At 44.0% G+C, this 27,465-nt stretch overlaps 1 protein-coding gene across 3 annotated transcripts in view; it reads right to left on the bottom strand.

Annotated features, from left to right (window-relative positions):
* Positions 1–27,465, bottom strand: part of LOC128881448 (zinc finger protein rotund-like) — a 181,813-nt gene that overhangs the window by 108,488 nt on the left and 45,860 nt on the right. For 2 of the 3 annotated variants that reach the window (XM_054132488.1, XM_054132487.1), the window contains exon 2: positions 8,008–8,280. In XM_054132488.1, coding sequence (XP_053988463.1) covers positions 8,008–8,280 — 273 coding nt within the window. Of the gene's footprint in view, positions 1–8,007; positions 8,281–14,809; positions 15,146–27,465 lie in introns of those variants that run through there. The other variant, XM_054132486.1, reaches the window with a different exon arrangement.

The raw sequence follows: 27,465 nt of genomic DNA, 5'->3' as shown, positions 1-27,465 counted from the left end.
ATTATAATATATATATTTAAATGCATTAAGTCGATGGAATTATCGAATCGCAACGTCGCAGGCAATTTCGAGCCGTCAACATATCACGTTCCTTTTTCAAATATATAAAAATACACCTGGCCAAGATTCGTTGAACTCTGATTGCATTTCCTAATCCTTTCCTAAAACAACTTCTATAATCGAATTAAGAACACTGATTGGCAGGTATCCCGATGATAAGAATACTTTATAGAGCATTACTTTATAGGACACTAAATTGATATGTGGAAGTTTATTTTTACGGGGCATGGCAATAAAAATATCTAGGTTTAGAATACTGTAATCCCACGTTCGATACCTTGCAGCGAACAAGCATAAATATATTTTAAAATACGTTTTCAATGGTGGAATTTCTGGGAAATTGAAGGAGGATGAGAAAACAAGCTTCGTAGGTAAATAACATTTTAAGAAGATAATACTCGGCTTTGTCAACGTTTCAACCCCTATGTACCAGATCTCCCAAAAATAAAAAAATAAATGTCTTGAATATACCTAATGAAAAATATCTCGATATTTTCTTCTGGAAAATCAGGAGATGGATATCGATGCACAGAGTATCTCTCAACATTTCAACCCCTATGTGCCAGGTCTCCTCAAAATAAGAAAATAAATGTCTCGAATACAGCTAATGAAAAGACCATCGACATTTTCTCCTGTAAAATCAAAAGAGCACGCCGTCTCGCCAGAAATAAATAAATAATTAATTAAAAAGGTTCCAGAATCGGCGCAGCTGTCTTTCAGGTTTCGAATCTAAGGGACCACGGCGAAGTCCCCCCGAAGCGTTTTATGTCGCTCAACAATTTTCTCGAATATTTAATTACGTAAATATCCCGGGGATAGTCTTGCCCTTTCTCTATCCCCCAGCCTCCTGTTCCGACCGATCTTCAATATCGCGCGACAGATGGAAGGAGCGACCTCCTTCTCTCCCGAGATCCATCAAATATCGGAAAGATGGCGGCAACATTGGTAGCTACGGCTCTTCAAAGACCAGTCCGGCGCCTGGTTGAGCTTTCCTCCATTTCCCGTCTTTTCCACCGTCGCCTGCCGCGGGTCAAATATCGATTTCGATATTTCCACGCGGCATTTTCCTCTATTTCTTTTTTCTTCCCTACTTTCTCGGCTCTTCTTCGCCGGGCCGCCCTGCCACCTTCTGTTCCCGGTGGCCTCCGACCCTCCACCATTTTCCATTCGACCGTTTCGCGTCTCTGTTCTTCGTTAAAAAGACACCCTCGAAGGGATGTCTCGAAGGGGTTGCACGATATTTGGAATTTTTTCTAAAAAACAGGATTGGGGGAAATTACTGGGTAGAATCGCTGTCGGAGTGGAGAAAAATAAACGAATATTCTGGGAACGACAAAGTGTTCTACCTTCCAGGTACGTCAAGGAGCATATATAATAACGTGGATACGGAGGAAATTCTTGATTTACAGCCGACTGTTCTGGACACTTAGGCATAAATAAACCACGAGAAAGGGGAAACGCGAAAGGGGAATTCTACGGACATCAAAATAATGAAGAAACTAGAGCTGTGAAAAAATAAAGAAGACGTTCGGGGAAATCACCTTGACGGTAGCCCAACTTCCGGGATTTTCCTTCGTTCGAACTTTCCCGGGGAAAGTCTCGATTGTGAGTCCCGGACCGTAGTTGAAAGTTTAATCGCATAACTTTCAACGTGTCCCCGTTCCCTCAAATTTTTCGGCAGTTTCGCTCGTATCGCGGACTCGAATGACCATAGGTTGTCTTTTCAATTTCATTTCAAGCCCCAAGGGTGGCTGTTACCGTCTAAGGGAAAAGTGTTTTACAATAGTCTCTCTTGTTAACGATGAAAATGAAGTTACTCCTGTCAACGATGAAAATGAATTTCTGGCCATGGACGAATTTATTTAAAAGAAATCATATTTGACTACTCAAATACAATTAAACTATAATAAATGTAAATAATTATGGCCCTCCTGGAGAAAATCATAATATCTGTATTAAATTTATAATTTTCATAACATGACATATGGCGTTGCGAAAGGGGAAAATATTTGTTCAGGGAGGTGAGAAATTTAATTAATTCAGAAAAGGAGAAAAAGGTAAAGCATTGAAACTCGTGTGCCGGTGGATTTAATAAATTTTTTTTAATTGTAAGATGATTCCATAACATGTACAAATAAATAAAAAAGAAAAAGGCATCCCAACATTTACAAATTAAATGTAACTAAACTCTAAAATTTTGTTTAAATTTTCAGTTCACAGAGTTTTAGAATACTACGAGGATAACATTTCGAATAATACATGTCCGACTTTAAATTGCTAAAATGATCTTCTTCCATCGTTATTTAACTTTCACGATGAACTCGTCTTGTAATCCCCAGAAAATTATTTTAGCCCGACGCGAAAAGAAAGCTGGTAGCTCGAATACGGATTTTTTTAAAGCGTTCTATCGCGTTCTGAAGGGCTTTGTTGGTGAAAAAAAGAAATGTGGGAGACTCTGGCCCCTTCGATCGGCTCGACGAAACGCCACGGCGTCTGCTACTCGTCATTAAAAAACACGTGGCCGTCTAAAACACTGAATCTACTGTTGGTCCACGACACGCATTTCTACGCGCCACTTTAACGAGCTGACAACACGGAATGCATTAATTAGAATCTCTGCTCGTATCTCGGCGGCAGCTTCTTCGGGAACGCCATGCCGGAGTGAATCATTTTTCGTGTATTAGAAAGTGGTTCTACTCTGCACAGTCGAGAGTTACTCGTGGAATTATTTGAGCTGAATTAATGATTTTATTTATTTATCTTGGTAGCAAATATGTGTACTTTTTGGTTCTCCAAAAGGACCAAAGTTAACATTAAGGACTCCTTCAATTAAAGGACACATTTGGATGAACCTTTTCTAATAATTATTTCTGTAATATTTAAATGACTATTTCTACAAAATATTTCAAAACTGATTATCTATAAACGTCTTCTTATTCACCAAAATTATTCATGTCACTCAAACTCTTTCCTATTTTTTAATTTAAATTTTAAACACATAAAATTTCGAAGTAAACTACACTTGCACTGTTCAAAACATCTCGACTATCTATATCCTTCAAATCCTTCTTCCAATCACTCCAGGACACACCAATCAAACCTAATAGACATATTGCTCGAATTTAATGAAAAAGTAACAGTCACAGATATTACAGTACAACTCGATACAACTTTTAAAAATAAAAATTTATCCCCCATCTCGGTTCTAAGGAACAGTAAAAAAATTCGTCGGGAAGAACAAAGCTGGGTCCGTTGACGTCCCGCAACCGTTAACCCCGAAGACGTGACCAAGAATCCCGCTGTAAGCGCCGTTAGGCGAAACAGATGAAAAAACGGAAGTCAGCGCCAATGAAAGACGCCGCACGGAACGTTTCTTCCGGAGATTACGAGCGTCCCCGAAAGAATCCTCGTGGAGAGGAAAAAGTTGTCGGTGGCAAAGGGGTGCCGGCGCGAAAGGGGTGCGTATGCAGATCGTCGTAAAAGTGGAGTACAAAGGGCCCATAGTCTCACGCTATTGTGGGCCCCAGGTAAGATAAAGGTCCACCGACCCGAGGGCCGACCCGCAACCATCCCTCTCCTTCTGATGTCTCTTTAATTTTTATTAATGACGAAGAATTTGAATTTCTGCATCGGTGATATGGGAACGACGCGTCCAGGACGGCGTCGTACGTGACTTGGACGAATTTCTCGCGTCATCCATCATAATTATTCGGTTTACCAGGGTGTCGTCTAGGAATTTAGCCAGGAGGGATGATTTTCAGGGTGCAATTTCGTGGCGAGAAATATTCTATGGAGTTGTTTGCAAGTTGGAGATACTGAGGGTAGAATCGTAGATTAAATCGATAGTAATTTTTGGTAAGCTGAGCATCCAGTTGGATGTGAAAATTTAGTTGTTGCGGGAAAGAAAGAATTGGAAGGATCGTTTTTGGATCGTTTTTGTATCCACTGTAACTTCGTGTCTTACTTCAAATAAACTTACTTCAACTGTCCCTTAAATAAAAGAATTTATCCATGTACAGAAAATGTTTTACCCAGACCACTTTCCATCAAGATGTCCTACTCGTCGCATGAACAGTCATTTTCCAGACCCCCAAAAATTTCACACTTTCCAATTTCTCCATTACGACACCCCTCGAGAGAAACAACCCCCCGCGGACACCGCCAGAGACCTGACAATCGTGAATGGACGCAGAGACAATGGTCGACTCGCATCAAAGCAACCCCTTCACAGCGACGGTGTCACAACATTTAGGCCCAGGACAGAGTTATGGCTCTTTTCCCGCGCTTTTCACCCCGCGATCCTTTCGTCGGCGTATCTATCGAGGTGGAACGATTTCTCGCCGATTTCCCCATTTAGTTTCTTCGTTTTCTCCCCCTCCCCCCAAACCTCACCCTGATGGCGCGCAAGTATGAGATGCAAAACGCTGCAGGCTGCGTTTCCACCCCGGCGAGCATCGAATCGCGCGACTACTTTCACCCCCGTAAGGGAAATAATCCGTCTGGAATGCAAGTTTCACGAATCGATGTTGGATTCGGATCGAGAATCGAACTCTTGGTATATAAGGTATGTACACGCCTTTTGCAGTCAAAGAGTTAAGGGGAGAAAGATATTTAAATTTTCAGGAGCTTGTCTGGATTGGATAGCCATTTTCTGGCATTTGAGATGACTTGTTAATTAAGCAGGGAATTAACAGAGAGAAAAGGCGCGCTACAATTTTCAAGACATCCTCTATTACTTGGTTGAATTTAAAAAAGAAACAGAAATTATATTAAAAGAATATTCAGATTTTTAACGACGTGAAATATACTATATGAAATATAAACCGTGAAATATTCCCCAAATCTCATTACAATAACAAAAAAAAAAAAAACAATTCCCTATAAATTAAACGAGTCACGCAATTCTAGACTCGCACAAAGCTCCAAATTGAAAAAGAGCTTACCAACAAGCATCCCCCCAAGAAATCTGCCCCGAACGAAAGTTAACTGCCAAGCGCCAAAAGCAGAAAAAAAAATCATTCGCGTTCAATCGGGACAACCGTCAACCACCCCTGACACACAATGTTACTCGTGGAAAAAAATTGACCCAAAAAAAAAAGGTCACCAATGCCCCCTGTTACACCTTTGGCGATAGCCTCGTCGCGATACGTTGAGAGTAGAAATTCATTAGCCGATCCAGATCGAGAAACGGTCGAAGGGGTTGCCTCGCGCGGTGATCAGCTTACCCCCGTGACGAGCCTAGACAATGACCTTCTAACCCTGTACCCATTCGCGTTCTCCTCTCCTTTTTTTTTTTTGTCTCACGTCGCGCAGAGACAAAAATGCCGTTGCACGATTTGCATCCACGGGAAGAAGAGGGAAAAAAAAGCGCAGAAAAAAGTTGATCGTGGAAAAAGAGGGTCGGCGGGGAGGGGCGTAGAAAGGGAGAGAGAAAGAGAGGCGAGAGAAAGAGGGAAAAAAATTGGCAGCAGGGTGCGCGGAGGGCCATTATTTTAATTTTCGTCCCCGTGGTACCGTGGCAAAGGGAGAGCAGAACCGGAGCCAAAGGGGTGGAAAAAGTCTTCCTTTGCATAATCTTCGTAGGGTGGGCCTCCTCCTTGCCCGGAGTCTCACGCGGCAACGGGGTGTATTCCAGTTAGTCGCTTCGGGCCGGTGTTTTCCAAGGTGTTTTGCATCTTCACCTACGGGGATGAATCGGGATACCGCCCCTCCATCGTGGAAAATTACCCTAAAGAGCTGCTCTAAGCGTTTTAAGGGATTAAGGTCGGGCAGGCGTAAAAAGCATGGAAAAAGGGTTGACCACCCGCTGGGCGAAACCGGCGACAGATTACAACATCTGAAAACGTGTTTACAGGGGCACCGTGCCGGTTCTTCCTCTTCAATCCCCCTGTTTCGTCCTTGCGCTAGTTCGAGGACCATTGCTCTACTTGGGTTTTTTTCAGGCCTTCGTTTCGTTCCTCGCACACAGTTTGAATGACTCTAATACGAGTTTTTATTCATATATAATTAATATTTAAATTGCAAAAGGAATAAAAACAGTATACGTATGGTACGATTTGTGCATATGAATATTCTTCAAATATCAATGAATATGTATGCAATACTTCGGACAAAAAATTCTTGCAAATTTAAACAACAAGAATCCCCCAAAATAACCGAAAATTGACGCTCGACACTAAACTATCCTCTCAACTAAAAAGGAACAATCTTTTCCAAAACCTTAATCTACTCTATTTATTAACAATATACCCTCTAAACAAACGCTTTTATAAGCGATATCCAGCCTCCTATCTCCAACCGGAACAATTTTTTCACCGAGTCTAGCCGGGTGCTACCAGCAGCCTTTCAGCTAGAAGAACAAACGACGGCGACCTCAACCCTCAATTAGAGATTCTTCCGCGCCGCCGTCGATCATCCCTGAAACACTCGGGGAAGGGTTGGGAGCTACCCGTATGAGTCGTATGCAGATTGCCCGATTGTCTTCCGACGTCCTTCTTCCTTTTTTTCTTTCCACCCTGCCCCCACCCCGCGACTCACGTCGCCCGTTCCGTGAGAATCTCCACGGCATTTGCATGCCGCGGATTATTTAAATCGTCCCGTCATTGTCGTGGCTCCTTGTTTTTTCGCCCGAGGCCCTCTCCGCGGGTCCTAGACAAAAAAATAAAAGAAGAAAAAGAAACCGGCTGATCCTCGCGCCCAGGGCCCACGGAAGTGTCCTCGGCATCCTTGCACCCTCCCCTGCGCCCCTATGTACCCCCTGACCGGTCAACCCGATTCGAGGACGTCGGAAGAGCTCCGTAGCACCTTGCGTCTCGTCACGATGCCAAGAGACGTCGGTTTGCAGCCTTTGTTTCGCGATTTTAAAGAATAGGGAGAGGGGGGGGGGAGGTAAGATTTTGATTGCAACGATTGTTGCTGCACGGGTTCTGAGGGCTGCCTCTGTTGATTTTGGCCGTTCTGAAGAATGCATGTTTGTTTTTAGACTCACGGAGAGGTTTGTCCTTCTATACGGGCTTCGTGATATAGTATATCATAAAAAATGCTCAGGGTGCCGTTGCATCGCCAAGAAAGAAATTTTACCCCTAATTCAGCCATACCCCCTCCCTATTACCTCCGTGAAAATTTTTTTCGCGCTTCCGTCTGTTTGTCGCTTTTCTTCCTTCGCCAGGAGTATGCAAAGCGAACTTCAACCCTTTCCTGCGCCCCACCACGCGTCTCCATTTTGTTCTTTTTTTTATATTCGCCAGGTCCCATCGACCTCTTTGTCTTCCTGCCGCGTCCTTTTTTTTTTTCACATTCCTTTACGAGTCTTCCGATTCAGCCACGACGGAAATTATGCAGGATTCCTGTTCGAAGGGACGCGCGGAAAACAAAATCAAAACAGGGGAGGGGGAACGCAACCCCTTCCTCGACGAAAAAAAACACCCAGAGATCCTCGTTTTTTTTTCGCACATTTTTCGAGGCTCCGACGACCACGTCGCCCTGGCGTATAACGGCGTCTGCTTCCGGGTAATTTTAATGCTCCGTTGTTTTGTATTCCTGGACGTGATTTTTCTTTTCACTTTGATTATGACCGTTAGGTAACCGTTTGGTTCCTTGCAGGATATTTTTTTTACCTCCTTCTGAGCACCCATTGGGTTTCGTTCATCGCGCGGAAATTGTATATTAAGCATATCGTGATTATATGCATTTCTAGGTATTATTCGTTCATTAAATGTATCGGATTTATATATTATGTTCAAATATATAGGGGCTTTAGCGTTTTATCGGTGAATCGGTTATAAGTGGGGCGGAATATATCCAATTTTTTGTTTAAAAAAGCCGTAAAGCTAAAAATTAAAGAAAGAAAAACTTTGAATCTCGATTACGCAACCCTGTAAAATGAAATGTTAACAAAACAAAATGATTAACAAAATGAAATGTTGAGAAATTTGTAAAGGTACTCACATCACTGGAGAGACCATTGTTCCACGGATAGGGTGGTTGAGGTGGCGATTGCTGCTGATGATGAACACCCCCAACCCCTGTAGCGGAGTGGGGATTGTGGATGTGTTCCGCCATCACGCTGACCCAGTGGGCCAGTCCACCTCCCCCAGCGGCCGTAGGGCCTGTGGTTCCGGTTCCAGCCCCACCACCGCCACCACCACCGCCTCCTCCTCCTCCACCGCCACCTCCTCCGCCACCCTCATCACCACCCTCGGACCACGCGAAAGAGGCTTTCTATTAACAAAACAACGATCACGTTAGTGGACATTCTACTATATTTAAACAGTTCTTAACAATTTTCACGATTTTTTATAGGTTTCATGTTTCCAAATAAATGATTCATTATAAGCATATATATTCCTGAGATTGGATATTTAATATCGACTGACCTATCAGTGAATGTGTAATAGAAGGAATCAAAAGCTAGGAAAATTTATCGATAAAAAGTGAAAGAATTTCACTGCAATTAATTGGATTTACTTTGTGTCATTTCTGAATATTGTTTATGTTTGCAAAACGACCAGTACTGTCATTTATTAATAGAGAAACGAGTGCAGTCACAAACGAGAATAAACGAAGTGCCGTTCTGCGAAAGTAATGCGATTTATTAAGAAGCAATTAGCTTCGCTGAAATTCAGTTTAATATCAGGAATATGTGCCACTTAAATGTGCTGACGATGCAATAATTAACGTTTGTCTATCAATACGATTAAAACGGACAGTTTTTGTTTACCCGCGTGGCGTCTTCAAATATATTTTCAACTCTCATTATGATACACAGTTGGTCACTGGGAAAGAAGACCATTTTAATTCAACAATTGTCACCAAAAATTCAGCCAAAAGAATTGTTAATAGTTGCGTAATTTAAAAAAAAAAAACCAACATCGTATAGAGTATAGAGAAAATGTATTATCACTATAAACAACTGTATAAACTGCATAAACAACTGCACCAACGATCCAGAACCGTGTCTAAGTATTAATGCCATTTACAATCCCATAATTAACAGCAAACACTGAGCAACAGAGTTGCGCGGACTCGGGGCAATTAGGGCGAAGCAAATTACACGCTAAAGTTTCAAAACGACAAGCGACCGGTTCTTCGATTTTTTCCGCGAGCGAATAATTTCGAAAATAAGCCTCGTCCCGGCGATTAATTCTGCTGGAGACATTAATCACCGTAATTATGAACCCTGCTCCCCTGCCTTGGCTGCTTCATCCGATATTCATGATCGAACGCGCGAGAGCTGACCCATTAATAAATTGATCGATAAATCAGCGAGCGTGGCGCCTGAACACCCGAACGGGTTAAGCCACGTTCACGTTTGCGACAATTTCTGACGCTATTGTCCTGTGTTTGTCGCATAAAAGTGTCTGCACAGACGATGTTTGTCGTCGATTAAACTCTAGCTACTTGTTTCGATAGAAGTTTATTTGCACGCCAAGTTCGCCAGCGAGAAAATGGGAAAATTGAAAGAAAAGTCAGTTCAACGTATTCTTTTTTTATAGGAAAATGGAAAAGTTCTAGGAATGAAAATGCCGTGAATTTTTTCCTCGTGATAATGTGAAATTCAGAACGTTGAAATTTTGTTGAAGTTACATTTTGTCGCGATGGAACGACTTTTGCAAATTGACCCTTAAGCCGACAAGTGTTCGTAACACCAAGTTGGAAAAAACCGTTTACAACTGTTAATCATCTGCCACCTGTATTAACCATGCGAGCTGTTGCACGGGCGTCAATAACACACATATTTTCAGCCTAAAGCCCTCAATCTTGTGGCGAAACCAGGAAATTATACCACCATCGTGTAATTTGGAAAATTATGGTCTCCGTTGTAGTTTTCATCGCGACTTCCAGTTCCAGGGGAAGTTAAGCCCCGATATATGTATTTGTTATTCAGGAATAAAATTTACTTCAACGCTGCCCTCCTTCAAAACGAGAACTTAGGAGCCAACGGAAAGTAAATTCGCAATGGAAATAAAGCAAGGAAGTGTCTAACAAGTTGCAAAAATCGTTACCACGATGAGAGTTGATTTATTTATTCGTGAATAATTGTTAAAGGCTCGAAAATAGAGCTGGGTTATCGCGAATTCGAGCAAGTATAATTGCACGACGATTTCAGAGTATTATCGATCGCTCGCGAAGGCGTCGTGAGAAATTCATGGGTGGAAAGAAGAGAAATGTCAGCCGATGGCGAATCGATACGTCGTCGAACGCGGCAGCCCGTAACCTCGCGAAAATAGAAATAGAAATAGCTCGGGTGATATTTAAGACATGGCTGACCGCCTCCTGTCTCCGTTCTGTCAACCACGAGCCGTTCCGCGAGGATCGTAACGAACGGCTCCCGTTAATCGCCGATTAAAATATATTAAATAATCAAGCAATCGTCAGTTAAATAAATGGACGTGATTAAATTGTGACTCCTAACATTCACTGTCGAGAAGATCGACACTTTCCTGGGCCAATAAACCGTTGGTACGCGAAATTCGAGGAAGGCAATATCGAAGATTGCTTCCAGAAATAAGATCGGTAATTACAGTAAATGGGATTGTCAAAGATATAACATATTTGATATAATATTGCTCCGACACATTGAAGAAGAAAAGCTATGACACGTTTATCATGGTGCAAACCATGGTAAAGGCAAATAAATGGTAATAGGCAAATAAATAAGATACTCTAGGTACCTAATATTACTCTGTATCGCTAGGCCAAAATTCTTTTAACGACTTCAATCCCAAAAATACTCATCAGCACGATGCAGTGAGAGATTAGAAATAACACGAAGCATATGTGCCAATATCTCCAAAGACAGTGATAGTCATCGTTTTTATTTCTAATAAAAGATTCGGTTAAGCATTTATTACTGTATATCTTTAAAAATATTCTTCGTAGCCCGTATATGCAAAGTCTCGTAATATAAAATTCATCGGATTCTTCGTAAGTTTGATATTTATTAAAATATTCATCACATTCTTTCGCATATGCAAATTACTGGACGCTAACATCGCTGTAGAAATTCTATTTCTATTTTAAATGTTTCAAAACTACTAGGGGAACATGCACCATTGTTCCCAACCGAAGAGGTTAAATCGATCGTTTTCTCGATTAATATGGACAGGATTCTCTCAGTAAAGCCCCATCCGAGTGTTAGACCGAATTAGAGCCTGGTAATTAGCAGGCGGGCAGATTTCCTCGTTAATTGATCGCCTAGCAAGCATCGTGAGAAAGCTCGTTAGAAGTCACAGCTCGGATTGCTGGTTCCTCAAAGGACCATCCCCTTGGGGTCCCCGGAGGGCTGTTATTTCTTGAGCGAAGGGGGGATGATGCGTTTCATTATTGCCACGCACTTAATTACACGCTCTCGGGCGGCCTGCGTTCCGCGTGTCGTCGTTTTCGCTCTTGTCCCGCCGTTTCCCTCGCCTCCTCTACGCCGAGATTCGACAAAAGCTCTGTTCCGTTCCGTTCCGTTCGACCACGTCAAAGGGAGCTCAGGGATTTTGTTAATTGCGAGATCTTTCAACTCGCCGCCATGTCGTGGCAAAGACACTGGTACACCGAAGCTAAGTGGATGCCGGGATCGATCGAACAAATATTTTGCGATGTTTTGGGAGTATATTGGTGGTACAGGTTTTTCCAACGTGAAGTTGTGTGATTCGAACGTTTACAGAGTTTATTCGTTAAGAGCTCGCAAGCTAGTTCGTGATATTTTGGGAGTATACTCTTTCAAAGGGTATTTCAAGGAGAAATTGTGTCTCGCGAGTTCTTAAAGTGAGAGGATCACAACTAACGAAACTAACGAAAATATAATTTAACACGTGAAAAAAATGTCATTTAAATGATTTAAAAAGTTTCGTCGAGAAAAATTCGCTTAACCATTTTAAAAGAATTATTTATTCGAGTTCCATTCATCTACTTCATCCCATGATAACAAAAACGAAAGATAGCAGTGGAAAAATTGCGAAGAGACCCTGGAATAACGAAATTGCAATCAGAGAAGGGTTCCAACGAGCAGCGGGGGTAGAAGTGCGTCACGGATTCGGGTCAGGCGTTGTCGCGGAATCAACTAAGCCGAGCCAAAACCGCGAACGTGCCAAGGAAAGTTGCCTCGTGGCGATAAGTCGGCCAGAGGCAAAAGGAAGCAACAGGAAGTCGACGAGGAGTGCGCTGTCGCTGCGAGAAATTAATGAATTAAGCCGCGGAAAAATTTCACCCGCTTAAGAAATCCCCGGTACTCCACCGTGAAGGATTTTAAACGCGCTTGTTTACCCTCGACTTAAATGAAACGATAAAACGAAGACGAGTGGCGGCGGTAAAAAGGTCGAATACAATTGAAAGGAGTTCACGGAAGAAGTTAAAGAACCGTGAGTAGATAAAAGTTACAGGAAAAGTACTCAACAATTCGCGTGAAACTGTGGAACGGAGAAGGGTGGAATCTTATTTCAACGACAGACTTTGAAAAAGAACCGTGGGGCAGATTCCACTTGTTCGACGTTGAATTATTATTGTAATAATTATGATTATTGGATGTTGGGTTTTCAAGTATTTTATTAAAGAGAAGTCTGGATTACTAGAAATTTTAAAGGGGTTGAAAGACACACTGAATAATTTGATGGTCAAAATTTAATAAAATGCTTGGAAAGACAACATCTAATAATTCTTGCGGGCCAAGCAATGGAATTATTCTCTTCATTTATATTTATGCATTTTTCCGAATTTATTTACTATTTATATGTTAATTCCTGAAGAGAGCCTCGTGTAAAGAGAGGGAGAAGTCGTATCCAATTAAAAACTTCATACATGCCTGCAACGTTCCTGCAAATATATTATTGCTCACATAGGTATTAACCAGGAATGATAAGCTACAATCCCTGAACAATCTCAATGATATATTATTCCACTGTATAATCAGAATTCTCATTATTCGAACAAGGAAAGATAAAAATATGTCCCTGTTGTACGACTACAATTAGATTAACTTTATATTTTAGAAATCATTCCAAGATTCCTGACATCACCGAATAAAAAGAGTAGAAAACGAAGGTACAAAGTATATCGAAAGTCGAAACCCGAGCAAAACAAACAATAATTGTCAAGGAAACAGGATTTTCTTCCGTGGTCTCTCTCCGTCGCGTCCGCAGACCCTTTTCAACCTCGTTTTGTGCTCCCGTTACGCGGAAACTCGTCGCACTTAACTATCCACTAACTTTTTAACCGACAACTTCTACAAGAACCGTTATCCCTGAAACGGTCTTCGCGGCGCGTCAAATGTCCCCTAACCCCTTTGCTACTGCGATTCTCGCTTTCAAGCGACAATTGGGACCACTGGCGAGCCTGAAAACGGGTTACGTACCCATTTTCGCGAATATTGCGGTAAGGAGCAGTAAATAATATTCAGGAGGTAAATGATTAATAGGTACTGGGTCTTCGATGTTATATCGAAATGATGAACAACGTGGATGCAAAAAAAGCAAGTGTGTGTAATAAACAGATAAAAATAAAAATTGAGACTATTGAATTTATTTTTACTTTATCCCATTTCCCATTAGTGAAGTTTATTGAAAACAAATATTTTTGAGCGATAGTCGCCTTTTTATTTTATAAATGAGAGTCGCGCGGGGATGTTAGCTACCCTTGTTTTCCTCTGGTCGTTTTCTTGAGCAAAGATTGGCTTGTTTGTCCGCGAGGGGTGTTTTCAATCGTTCCCCCAGGGTTGGAAATTTGTGAATTTGTTTTCTTCCACTTCTGGGGGATGCTCGGGTTGTCTGGGAGAGGGTAGGTCAGTGAAGACGCGAAATCTTTTGGAGATTATTGATCTTGATGCTCCGGTTTTGAAATGGCTTCGGGGAGGCGACTGTTTGCCATGAAAGCTTCGCTATTTTTAGGTTATCGAGGAATGTTGGAATATTATGGTGAGCTTGCAGATTTTCACTTTATAGAAATATGCATTGATGGAAAAATGGGAACGATTCTCTCACAATTCCCCAAACAACTACTTGATCAATGTATCCCGAGATCAGAAGATAAGTGAAAATAATAAGATCTGAAGAGTATTAAATCTCACATAGTTAGAGACTTCGAGTTCCAAGGTTTCAGCATGTTTCAACTTTGCAACTTCGCAGATTGCATTTCCAATTAAGTTGGTCAAGTTTGACCTGGAAACATCTCCTTCCAACTGGAAACCAATAACCCTCAAACTTTCCCAAATCTCAATTTTAATTAGTAAGAAATGAAGATTTTCATCACCCTCTCTCCTAATTTGAAACAATACTGCAAAGATACGTTTTCTTAGATTTTGAAGACCCGAATCATCGCACATCTGCTGGCTCACGAAGATAATATTAATCTGATAACTAAAACTCAGGTTTAAATTCGAAGAAACTAAAAGTAGGAGATTCCCAAGCACCATACACTTTCCTGGCGACCCCTGAAGACACCCTTCCAGATTCCAAGCCACGAAAGTTTACCCCTTCCTTCCAAACATTATTCTTTAAGGTTAACGCGCCACTTGTTTCCATGTTTTGTCCGTACCATCGTACCGAGGCAATTTAAATTAAATATTCCAAAAAATTTCCTTTCATACAGACAACTAAGCTACTTTTCGTAAATAAAGCCTTCGGAAACAATGCAAAATAAATACATATAAAACCACTTTCCTCTCAGTCCATCATTTTGCCCCCAAATCATCCCTCCAAGATAAACGAGAATCGTCAATAAAATCTAAATGCAAACGTAAAGTGTAAATCGCGGAACGCTAGCTGACCTCGTCGTGGTCTTCTCTGTGAAGAGCAAGGTTCCTCGGAAAGGCTGGCACGCTGCTGACGGTCAATCCCTTGAGATCCTTCAGCTCCTTGAGGGCTCCCAGCGCGTTCAGGTTATCCTTCAGATTGGCCAGATTAAAATTAATCCCCTGCTCCTTGAAGCTCAGGTGCCTGTTGAGCACGGTCTTGCCGAGGGCGCTCGCCAGCAGACTGTTGTACAGCTCGTTCCTCAGGATGAACTTCTGCTCGGCGGGTCCTTCGTCCTTGCTCGACATGTCGTTCGAGGAGTCCGAGTCGACCTCAACCGACGAATTCGACACGACGCTCATCGTGGACATTTTGTCGATTGGGGAACACACCAAACCGAGAAACGACTACTCGCTTCCGCCGTGCTTATTAAAATACCTGTACATGTGCTCCTTGCATGTGTATAGGAATATAGAATTAAATACGCTTTCCAGGTGTATGTATATATAATATAGATGTATTCTTCGTCGCTTAATATCTGCTATTTAATAGTCGTGACACGCGAGAGGTTTAAAAACACCGTCGACACCACCGTCGCGGTCCGAGGATTGCTTGAATGGAGCGGCCAAGCCACGTGGTGGCTCGAACGCCGTCGAGACGCGTTTAAAAAATGCTGTCGTCGAAAGGCAATCAGGGGAGGCCCGCGGGAAAATTCACACGTCCGTCTTCGCGGCTAAATTCGTTTGGTTTTATTGCCTTGCGGACCTGAACGCAGTTAAGACACGGTGCAGTTGCTCTCGTCGTTTTCGCACTCGAGGTTTTGCGTCCACTTCGATGGATTGTTACTGTTGGAACGACCCGTGGTGGTCAGCGTGCCACGGATATCTCAGGACACTTCGGATCGCCGAAAATGCTTCGTGCTGGTTTCGTTCGATAACTATTATCCTACTTAGCGTTTAAAGGGCTTATCAAGTATTATCAGTGGTCGCCTGTGGCCAGGCCGGCGGGACGAGGTGTCCGCAGGAAAAAACATTGCATCGTGGCGTTTAGGAACTTTTGCGCGCGCAGCTCATTACGCATGGCCGCGGCCTTTCTAATTGGCTGGCTAATGAGCGCGGGAGGGTGCCACTGGTGCCGCGGACACGAGGTTTCCGCGTCACCGCACGCTACCCGCGAAATCACTCTTCTCTCTTACGTCCTACTTTGTTAGACGACGAGTTGCGCATAAAACACGTGAAAAATAGGAACTTTGGTTGATCTTGCACTCTATCTCTTTCTCCCTCACACTCTGCCCGTGGATGATCGTTTCTCCTCTCGCTCTCCTTCCCGCACGCTCTCCCTTTCCCTTCGTTACCCTCCTCATCGGCGTGCAACGACGAGGCAGCCGATTATTACGATTTCACCCACGACTCGTCCCCTGGTGATCCTCCTCCGCCTGGTCGGACACGTCCGTCGCCAGGTAGAAGAAGAGGTAGCGCGGTGAGAAGAAGTAGAAGAAGGGAGAGAAGAGGAAGAAGAAACGGACAGAGGAACATCGTCCTCTACTCGGTGCGTCGAGGAACATCCTTCAGGCTTCCATCGGGGCCCAGCGACGCGCGCGGTGGGGGTCGATGGAGCGCGATTGGCCCAACGAGCGCCGATCGTGGCCGAGGGAACGCGACGGGACCCGATCCGACGGGCCGGGCGACCGTTCGCGTGATTCCGCGCACCTTCGGCCGTACTCGTGCCGCAAGCCGCGCGGCGGTGGGGGCGAGCGGCCGGTCAGTCGCGTTTCGAGCGTCGGCGAGTCAATTAACTCCGTGTTCGATGGGGAGCTACCAGTCGCGACGTTTCGCTAGCTATCACGATACAACCGGGCACCGAATTTCTTCCGCTCACCGAAAATCGCGTCGCGGCTCGAGAAGGGGGTTGCCTCTCGAATCCCAGTTTCTTATGTGAGCGCGACCGCGCGACTGGTTGATGCAGTCCGCGGCGGAGCATAAGGAAGCGGAAGCTCGACGTTCCTTCTCTCTCCGTCGATCCTTCTCCGTTGCACCGGTTTCTAGCCGCTATCGTTGTCCTTTTTCATTTCTCCGTTCCCTCCTTGTCGCGCCGCCGGCCAAGGAAAGGCGCGCACGCTTCGCCGCGGCCGCCGGCGTCGTCGACGTCGTCGTCGTCGTCGTCGTGGTGTGCCCTCCGTCTTCTACTTCCATTTTCTTCTCTCTCTCTTGGGTTTCCACCCTCTACACAACCGTCTCGTTTCCTCTTCCTTCGGTGGTCTCGCTCGCGCCGCTGTGTATCTGTCTCTCCCGCCACAATGCCGCAGGAAGGGGGTGGCCGGGTGGAGGTAAGGAGAAACCCGTAAGGAAGAAGGAAAGCGCGTGAGACGGAGAGGGAGCTCACGGAGCGACGGAAAGGTGGCAAGAGACCGAGAAAGGGGTGGGAGACCGAGAAACTCCAAGGTGGAGGTGGAGAGGAAACGAGAGCAAAAAGAATCGAAGACGAGAGGCGGCAGGGGGTGGAGGCGGAGGGAGACATATCCCGCGAAGAAACAGATAAATATAGATATTTTTCCTTTGGTCGACCACCTGGGGAGAGGGGGTGGGGAGCCCAGAACGGAGGGAGAACGCTCGTGTGGGTGTGCGCTGGGCCGGGGGGCAGAGAGCAGAGGGGGAGGGTGTTGTATGCTCGTTTCCCGCCTCCCAGACCGAATTGGAAAAATGGAAATAATAAGAGTCGCCTCCTCGGGGGGTTGCACGGCGGGCTGCACGAACAGCCGAAGGGGTTGTAGGGGGTGCGGGACGGGAGGGTAGGTGGGTTGGTGGAATGGGAATGGTGGGGGTTGTGCGCAGTGCAGCATGCGCCGCGAAGATGGGGAAACACACGTCGGTTCTCGCGTTCGTGTGTGTGCCACACGTGTGTCGGAGGCAAGAAAGTGGGGCTTCGGGGGTGGAAGATCGAGAAAGAGACTCGGGTGATGCGAGGGGGAATACCTTGACGGACACGTCGAAACCAACATGGCCACCGCTTCGAAAGACTAGCGCATTCCGTGCATAAATTAACCCTTAAACAGCCGATGCGCTCGTCCGAATTCCTCGCGACAAAAAGCGTCGCGAGTGGCGCGATGAAATTCGATTGATCCTCTTGGAACTTTCATGTAGCCTCTGTCCTTTCTACTCTTTATTCGGCAGACAAATTGGATCCTTTGAACTACAGAGGAGACTTTTATTCCGACATTACACGATCCTTTAGAGTTTATGATATAAATTAGAGATATCAGAAGTAAGCGAGGTCGGAAGAATCTAGATTGTTGCATGAAGAGCATTTTAGGTCTTTTAACGATTTATCCCAAGGATATTAAATTAATAGAGGTGTTTCTGTAATTCCTTATTATTATCAAATGAGACCACTCTTTGAGAAGGTAGAGAAAGGAGGAGAAGGTAAAAAAACGTTTGGGGTACGAAAATGATCAGAACCAAAATCATCAAGATCAATAGCCTCAAGATGGTTACTTAAAGAACATTACTTCAAAGATTTAACACAAGATTTCTCGAATTCCTCATCCACGACTGGGCCATCGTACAGGGGTAGGTTTACCACTGGGTTACGCAAAGACCGTCATCCCTAAAGAACGAGTTTCATAATGCAGTTCGTTCCAGTTTTCGGCGACGTTGATCGCCGTCGTTCCTTCCTCGCGTTGGAAATGATTGTTTGTTTGTTCGTCGGGGGATGTTTTATCGAAGACGGTAACGAGACACAGTCTCCGATAATGGAGGCCCGTGCTCGTCTCCGAATGTAGAAATAATACGCTCGAGGGGAAAGGGGACAGGCGGAAATCATCGTTTCTCCACGAGCGCGATTCAACTGACAAATGCCGTCGTTCCGAGACGAACGCGGAACGGATGCGTTCCCGTCGAGCAGTTCTCCTTCGCAAATTCCCTTCAGTTTTTGGGGAGTTGAACGTCAAAGAAAACAAATACTATTGGGAGAGGACGACATTCTAATCTCGATAAAAATTGAATGTGGCTGATAAAAGGTAAACAACTGGACATCCATTGTTTAAAATTGTGGATAGTCACTCCGTAAAAATTAGAGTTGGGAATTGTTCAGAGTTGACTAATGGAAATGGAGTTTTAATGGGGTCGTGTTTATAAAGAGTTTTCCCAAAAACAACCCGGTCACTCCAACTACTACTACTATCTCAGTTCCCATCGTCATTGTTTCGATCCACCTTGAGATCTCCGGATCGCTCCACTTGTTATTGCACTATCAATCGCCATGAAGCATTCAGATCAGGCGGTCGGGGCTATAATAGATGTACCGCACGCTAACCCGCGCTCTATTCTCCCGAACATGTGGCACTGCGCGCAGGAAGGGCGAGTCTGGCAAATAACAGATGGGTCACATGAGCAGGTAATACCGTAGTTCCTCTCGAGTGGTATCAGCTTTTGAGGTTACCACGGATCTACCGTACACACAAGCTCACAGACGCGTACGTGTAGTAGTCGAAGGAATGGCCAGGAAGAACGTGACTCTGGCAGCGTTCCGGAGATGGTGTTTCACGTGGTTGCATAAAAGTCCAACGGGAATCGGGGATCGAGTCGCCTGTTACCTCTAATATCCTTTAACGGTGCATCCCCAATTACCATTGTCCCATTCACATGCAGATAGCTTCACACTCTCGGATCCCACCCCTTTCACCCGTCACCCTTAAGTAGCCCGATGGGAGCCGGTCTTTTCTTCTCCGCGGCCGTTTCCTTCTCTACCCCTACTTGCTGATTATTTGTGTTTTGGTTTTTCAGGGCGGTCCCGGAAGAGGAGTTCTCTGGTTTACGATTACCAGGATCGAGCTCGGAACTCGAGAACTTCTTTCCTCTCGCGATCCACCAGAGAAAAAGGGTGCTTCTACCGTTGCTGCGCGAGAAGTCAGTTTCCGAGATCGAAAGCCTGTTGGATCAATATCTGAATCGAGAACGAATCGTTACGATTTAGATGGGGCTCTAGCTAGGAAAACCATAGTCCAGGATGGATCGGTGCAATTAGTGATTACACCTAATCTAAAATTTTATTCCTTTTATTTCCCAAATACTCCGAGAATGAACTAGTATGCATCTACATTTAACATTTCCCTTTCCCCCAAATAAGTTGATAAACTCCAAAGCAACCAGTCCACCAGCTGAAATCTACACCCCAAAAAAGAAAAGGGTTGAGAAGGAAGGGTATGAAAATAATCGCGGCTCGCATCGCTGGCAGCGGGCCACGCAGATTCTCCAGCGAGACGAGGTCTCCCGATAAGACGCAAAATCCGTGAGCGCGGAGGGAGGGGGTGGGGGGTGGCGGCGGCGGTGTGGCGCGAGGTGAAAATTAAAGAAGCGCTAAGTCGGGCGCTAAACTGAAGAACCACTTGTTGAGCAGCTTGTGGCGGCGGCACGTTGGTTAGGGGGAGGTCGAGAGGGGTTGGAAAGCAACGGGAGACGGGATGGGCAGGGGTGGACCGGTTGACGCGGGTGGTAGGGCGCGGATATGCAGATGAGGGGTGGCTACCCCCGTGTAACTAACTTCTAACTTTCGCGTAAAGGCCAGCGGCGGCCTTCCGTAGGTTTTACACCACTGACTCTCGTGCGCAACCCCCCTCCCCACACCCTTGAGAATTAAATCTGCGCAAGTCCTAACTCCGGCGCGGATGGAGTATAATTTTCATCATAATATGATTGAGCACGATAAAGAGGCACGTAACTGTAAGATTTGAGCTCCAAAGAAAAATGAGTCCAACAAGCATCGTTTAAGAGAAACTGTGTACCTTTAAATGCGTTTATTTCACAACCTCGATAAATAATTTGGATAATTAAAAATTCTCCAACTCCATTCATTTAAGCTTCATACATATTAGACCACCTCTAAAGACTACCTTCCCGAAGTAAAGGTTTCGACTAAATTCGAACACACCTCGCGCTGAAAGCCGGTTGAGATCGTTCCAAGCGTCCCTTTCGAATCAGAATTACCACCAAAGAGCAATTTCACTTATCATCTTCCCACCCCCAAGTGCACTCGGCGAGGGCGCAAGGGGGATGGAAAAAAGGTAGAAAACCGCGAAACAACGAAGCACGGACGGTACTTTTCTCTCTTTCGACGTTTTTCTCGTCGCATCGGTGCCGAAAAAAAGCCAAAGGAAAGGACGACTGGCGCCGAGACGTCGGCGACGACGAGTCTCGACCCAGATATCCCGTCGTCGTCGTCGTCGTCGACGATGTCGTCTCCTCCGTGGCTCCGGCTTTTCTTATTTCTCCCTTTTGCCCACCCATCGCTAGCGCCCTCTCCAACCCCCGTTGGGGTAGGTTTTTCCACCCTCGTCCACCCACGAGACGTTACACACCGCAATGGGAGCGTGTGCAACCACATTCCAATCCCCTCTACCTCGTTCGCGTACGTGGAAAACGGTGGAATGTTGGTTCACGGATTCCGGGGGTGGGCAATCCCGATTCCTTTTTTTTCTACTTCTGTTTTTCCGGTCGATGGTACCGCGGCGAGGAAAATTTATCGGGGTTGCGAAACAAACGCACTTATGGGTAGCATTCTTATAAAAATTTGCGAAGCCAGCGGTTGTTTTTAAGGGGTAGTGGTTAAGTATCGTTAACGGTGAGAAAAATAAGGGTGGGGAAGATGATTGGTTGGACATTTTGTTAAATGATTATTTTTGTAAGAGATTAGTAGAACGTTTCTTATCTCTGAGGGGTAAGATCTCCTTGCAGAAATACTTGAATTACAAAGAAAATTGATCCTATATAATTAAATTTCTACTCAACAGAATAAAAAATATCAGTTGTTCTTACTTCTCCTAAACGCTACTATTTAAATTACGAAAATACCCAAAATTTATGAATTTCGTAATCCCCATAAAACTTCCCCAAGCTTCGCTCGATGCGTTTCGCGTAGAATCAAATTTCTCATGTAAAAAAGCCCTAACAGCGTCCTGAATGCAAACTTTTACAGTTGCATGCAAGACAGTGTGCATCCAACCTGTGGCGATAAAATCTTCATAAATCGAGTCCTCTGCGTCGGGGTTGCGCAACCCTTAAAGATTCGTCGCACCAATTCTGTGTCGTTTCTCGAAACGAAAAAATAGGAAACACAGCTGGCCTCGTTGATAAGAACTCCCAGGACGCGCGAACAAACGTGGAAAGATCGAATGAGCTTCTCTAACCTTTCTTGCGCTTCTTTCCCGGCCACGCGAGCCCCGAAGATTTTTCTTGGGTGGCCCAGTTCGCCCCCATTGGTTACCGCACCCCCTATTCTACCCCTCGATCGCAACGAAAAACGCCTGCGTTATTTTTTCCCCTCTCTCTCTCGGGGGTCCTCGACCCCACAGGTTTCGCGAATTTCATCCCCTAGGCAGTTCCCAGACGCACTCTGGATGGAAAGACTACGGAACTTGCGATGGTAATTTCAGCTACCGAACAAATGGAATTAAAAAGAGGAGAAGTGCATGTACTAAATATACAGGGTAAAGCAATAACTTTGTCCACCATCTTCTGGTACTTATAATTCATTGCTGTACAAGCTGTATATTATATATTCTTCTTTCTGAAATTCCAAAAATAGTACCTACATGAATCTTTCTAGAAGAAAACTTAAGTTAAACAATTCTATCAGCCTTATAACGAAGACCCCATTAATATCGAAGCACGGATATCTTCGATAATCAGGTGACGCATAAATCCTCTAGCAAGAAGTGTTTATCAACGAGTAAAGTTTTACGTTTATTTTACTTTTCATTCATCTTTCTTACACCATTTTTCTGTGTACTTTTTTCTTTGTTACTAATACCACGCGACTATGTTTACATTCCAGCGTACATGTACCTAAAGAAGCCTCGCAAAAAGAGATCGACAGCTGTAAAATAAAAATTCGATATCGACAAGAACAGGATAATTATCTTTTTAAAAAATGTGGAGGTATTAGTATATTTTACTTTCGATTCAATCGTCCATTTTAGAATGAAATGATTCGAATAATTTATTTCTAATTGAATATGAACTAATTTTTTATTTAAATAGTGGCAACCTTTTAGTAAACTTTCAACGCTGTATTTCCGTTCGATGTTCTGTGAACGAAGCTTTAAGACGCGACGCACGGTGCAGCGTCGCGTGTGCACGTCGCACACGTGCGCGACGCATAAAATAATAAATTAAGTCAGACGATACGATCAGGCCGGGCCACGATTGGTCGTCGCCGGGAGAGGGGGCCCCCTTTTATTATTTCTCCTCCTTTTTTCTTTTTTTATCGCGCCGTACGAATCTCTCCGTCGGCGGCCATAGGGGCCGAGCGTTCCGGCCATCTTGAATTGCAAATAAGTGTCGGATCGGAAATAATGAAATGAAAAAAAATGGGCCTCGATTTCGTTCATCGAGCGTTAAGATCAAATTGGCCTTTGTATTTCTTCTAGCAGTTGCCTCGAGTACATTTACTTCCTAATGCTGTTGTTCAACGAAATTATTGCTTACTGTTACTATCTAACCAAGTTGAAATTTGTTGTAACCGCAATTTATAATTTAACAGAAAGTACAGACTACCCACGGAAATACAAAAATGCTTGACAAAGACCTTTAATAAAATTAAAACTAATAATTTATAGATCCCTCGACGACTAAATAAATAATTGAAAATGCGTCGATACAAACGGGGCTAACATCGAAGATTAAATTGTACAAACGATGAGCAACGATTCACAATTGAAGTCTCTGTAAGCCCGTTGAAATCTCACCGCTTCCTCTCGAGCAGAAAAAGAAGAACAGCAGCAGTAAAAACTAATTGTCAGACTAGCAAAAAGTGCGCGTAATTAAGATGTAATCAAACCCCACTAAATTACACGCGAGTCTACCTTCGGTCAATCAAATACAGATCGCTCTATTAGATTACCGCGGTACACGTCACCGAGAAAAAAAAATGAGAAAAAAAAAGGAAGCCAGAGACTGGTTCGTTCTTTAACGAATTAACGAGCCTGCTTTAACGATTTATAGGCGAGCGAACGACGCGGGGTAACGAGGCCGTGAATCGACTCGTTCCAGCGAAAAACTCACGTGGTCCTCTCGTCGGCAACGAATCGGGGAAGACAATTACGATTTTCAATGCCGCCATTTGCTTAACGCGTCGCATTTAATTGGAACCTTTCGCGGGGACCGATCGATGACATTCTATGTCACGATCCACCCCTCAGGGAATTCAATTTATATGAATTAATCGAAACGATCGTACTCATTTTTCGTCTTTCACGAGTCGGATAATTCTGTCGAAAGTACAAGAATTATTGGAATTTATTGGGAAATTATGTTTAGTTGATAAATGTACATCTAATATTGTACTGAAATTTCGTCAAGAATTAATGTGGCTAATTTTATTGGGGAACTGTTTATCATTTTTTTGTATTAATAAAGGTTATTTTTATAGCACTTTCTAGAATAAATATAAAATTATAGTTAAAATCGAAGACATGCATCAAAATGATATTCTGAATTTCTAAGTATTATAAATATGAAACTTCTTTGTAATAATTTCTTTTTCAAATAAATTCCAGTAATTCTTCACTAATAACCTTCCTTGCCTGTTTCGTAAAATACAAAGCTGTTAGAGATTAATTCTATATATATATTGTGCTCAATAATTTCCATTAAAAAATAATCGAAAACCCGTTTTGTAAAATCCACCGCAGCTCTGCGCTTTTCCTCCAATTTTCCTCTAATTTTCCTGTCGTTTAGAAGTTTTCCACGCAACGAGATGTAGAACGCCGTTAATTTTTCCAGAGACACAGTTTTACAATTGTAATTCACACACGCTGTTCGAACGTTTCGATCCATTTGCATTTTCCACCGACTGATAAATTATTTATGTCGAAAGTAACGTGTTTATCTATTTACTATATTTTTTTCTGCTCCGTCATGAAAAAAATTTAATTAGTGCCTCGAATCTAAACGTAGAGAAGTCGTTAAACGAGCGGAAAACCGAGACTAATACCTCTATTTACATTTTTCAGTCTGGGAATTTTAGAATTGAACTTAGGCAAACTTCGAGGTAGCAGGGTCAGCCCGAGGTGGTATCAATTTACAAAATTAACTTTGGACTAAAAAGGGAGAAAGGGATTGCGAAACGTGCAACCGAACAGGATCGATGGAATCTCGTGTTTTGAATCAAGGCTTGAGTGGATTGCTCCTCAGGATTAGAAAGTTGCATCTTGACGAACATTCTCGTTGCAAAATTGGATTATGTCTGTACAAGAATACAGGCTGCTCTATTTAGGTTAATGATGACAATTCAGGGTTCTTCGTGAATGAAATGAACAAATTTTGAATAACGAATAGAGGGTTAACCCCTTTTCTTGATTCGTTTGGATGATAATTTTGATGTATCTATACATTTTCACGTATAAATTGCTTTTGGAATTGAGGCAAAGGCTTGCGAGAAATTGGATCGCAGCGTCAGTTGGCGCCACTGGCCCGGATTTGTTCGCGGGGCAAAAATGCGTCTCGGCTGTCCGAGAGTAAATTGTTTAAGGGTCGGGGTGTCCTTAAGCTAAGGTAAAAGGTTGTCTGGGGCGGCGTCTAGCCGTGTCTATCGATTATCCTCCGTCTTCGTCTCCCCCGTGTCCGATCTTACCACCCCTCACCACACGCCCCACCATCGCATCCCCTCTATCTTTCTTTCTCCTCGCCCCTATTTTCGATCCACCCTCGGTCACCCCCCTTGCTCCTGACCTGTCGCAAACCGCCCACGCACTTACGCACGGAGCTTCTCGCGATTCTTACAGGGTTACGACATCTCCCCGTGACGTTGGGAACGAGTGGAGGCGCAAAAGTGCCTGAATAATTGCCACCCACGTTGGCTGGTGGACTGGCAATTAGGCAGGGGCGAAAACAACTTTTTGCAAACGAATTGGAGTAGGCAGGAACAATTTTATTAAGGATTCAACAAAAGAAGTCTTAGAATTTTGTTTTTCAATCAATCGAGATATATTGGATGGATTAAATGTTGTACATGAAGAATTGAATTTTCTACTACACATGACATGAAAATACAACATATATCTTAACATAAACAATCTCAATGTTTCATCATTCTCATTTGTTTTTAGTTATATAAATGTACTTTCCTATTCATTTCTGTACAATGTAAAATAATCCTGCTCTGGCTTACTCTTTAATAATCACGCAATTTATCCCTCGAGATCTTTTCACCTTCCTGAAAGGGAGGACCTCTACAACCAAGGTCGAAACTTGGCACCCTCTCCAATACAGCCCAATTTCACTTTCACCCCGTTTGTCCTCCGATTGACATTCATTTCGCGATTACAAGGCACTGATTTGCTCGTCTCTCATAATTCTCCGAAAATTCCTGCAATGGAAAACAAGCCCGCAAGACGACGGTTGGGAAGCCACCCCCGAAATCGAACGAGCGAAGGACAACGCGAGAGTATGCGTGTGAGACGGACAGGTTGTGACCTAGGCCGTCTTGAAGGGCAGACATTTTTTAATCGATAACCTGGCCTCCTCTCCGCGTCCACCGACACCATCCAAAGCGCGGAGAGAATGGGTTGGTGATCCCTGGCTAAAGAGCAGTAGTACGCGGGGGTAGCGGGTACAGGGGGTGGCGAAACAGCCCGGGAGAGAATCGCGGAGGCGTACAGACGCAACTGTACTTCGCCACCCCTACACCACCAGCCTAAATAAAGGCCCAACCCTTAAAGCGGACCGGCTCGAAAACATTGTTAAAGGGGATGGAACGTCGAAACTCATCCAACCGCCACGGGGGTGGTTTTCATCAATTCTTCCAATTGGTATCGATTAAATGAATTTAGAGGGTTTTCAATGTAAAATTGAACAGATTAAAATGTTTTTTTTTTCCTTTGGGAATTTACGGGTCCTGTGGGTCTTCAGTCTTGAATGTTCATTTTTTGTTCATTTCTTTCGGTGCTTGGAATGATTTGGAATATTATTAATGGAGACGAATGGAAACATTGTAATATCTATGTAAATTTTAGTCATTATTATCCAAGAGTTTTTTTTATCATTAAGTTAGTTATTTTATAATTGACTAAATGGTGAATAATAATCATTCGTTGAAAATCTTCCAACCTCCAATAATCATGCCTCGATCATTTTTCCACTCCTCAAAGTCAGCTAAATCGCTTCAGCGACGATTTCATCGCCGCAACCCCTCGTTATTTACCAAATATCGCATTTCCATTTAGACGATCGATGAAACACCGATATAATCGAACAATTTCCCCGGTTTAACGCCTCGGGAAGGGGGTGGCGAGGGTTGAATACCGCGATGGTGGAAAAACGAACGAGACGTAAAAACGCATCGAGTCGAGTCGCGGCGGGGGGGTGTGGAGTGCAAAAGAGGGCGGAAAACGCGGGGAACGAAACGTCAAAATATTGTTTTTCCATTCTTCTCGCGGACGACGGTGGCGGGGTGGGGGGCAACAAGGTGGCGGTGATGTTTTCAGAAAAAATACGCCGTCCCCGTTCGCGTGGTTGTCGATCTGTATTTTTTTCCACGATCCTCTTTTTCACCATATCTTCTCCTCTCGGAGAAGGGGGCGGGGGATGCTTGCGAATTTCGAAACGAAAACATCGGTTGGAAGTAAAATCAAACTTCTCCAAGAGTGAGGAAAAATTCGCAGCGAGAGGGTGGAAGGACTAGAACGTGGAAGACAATC

The sequence above is a fragment of the Hylaeus volcanicus genome, chromosome 8 (genome assembly GCF_026283585.1).
Source record: "Hylaeus volcanicus isolate JK05 chromosome 8, UHH_iyHylVolc1.0_haploid, whole genome shotgun sequence".
In the NCBI taxonomy this organism is placed as follows: Eukaryota; Metazoa; Arthropoda; class Insecta; order Hymenoptera; family Colletidae; genus Hylaeus; species Hylaeus volcanicus.
This window is presented reverse-complemented; position numbering and strand designations above follow the sequence as displayed.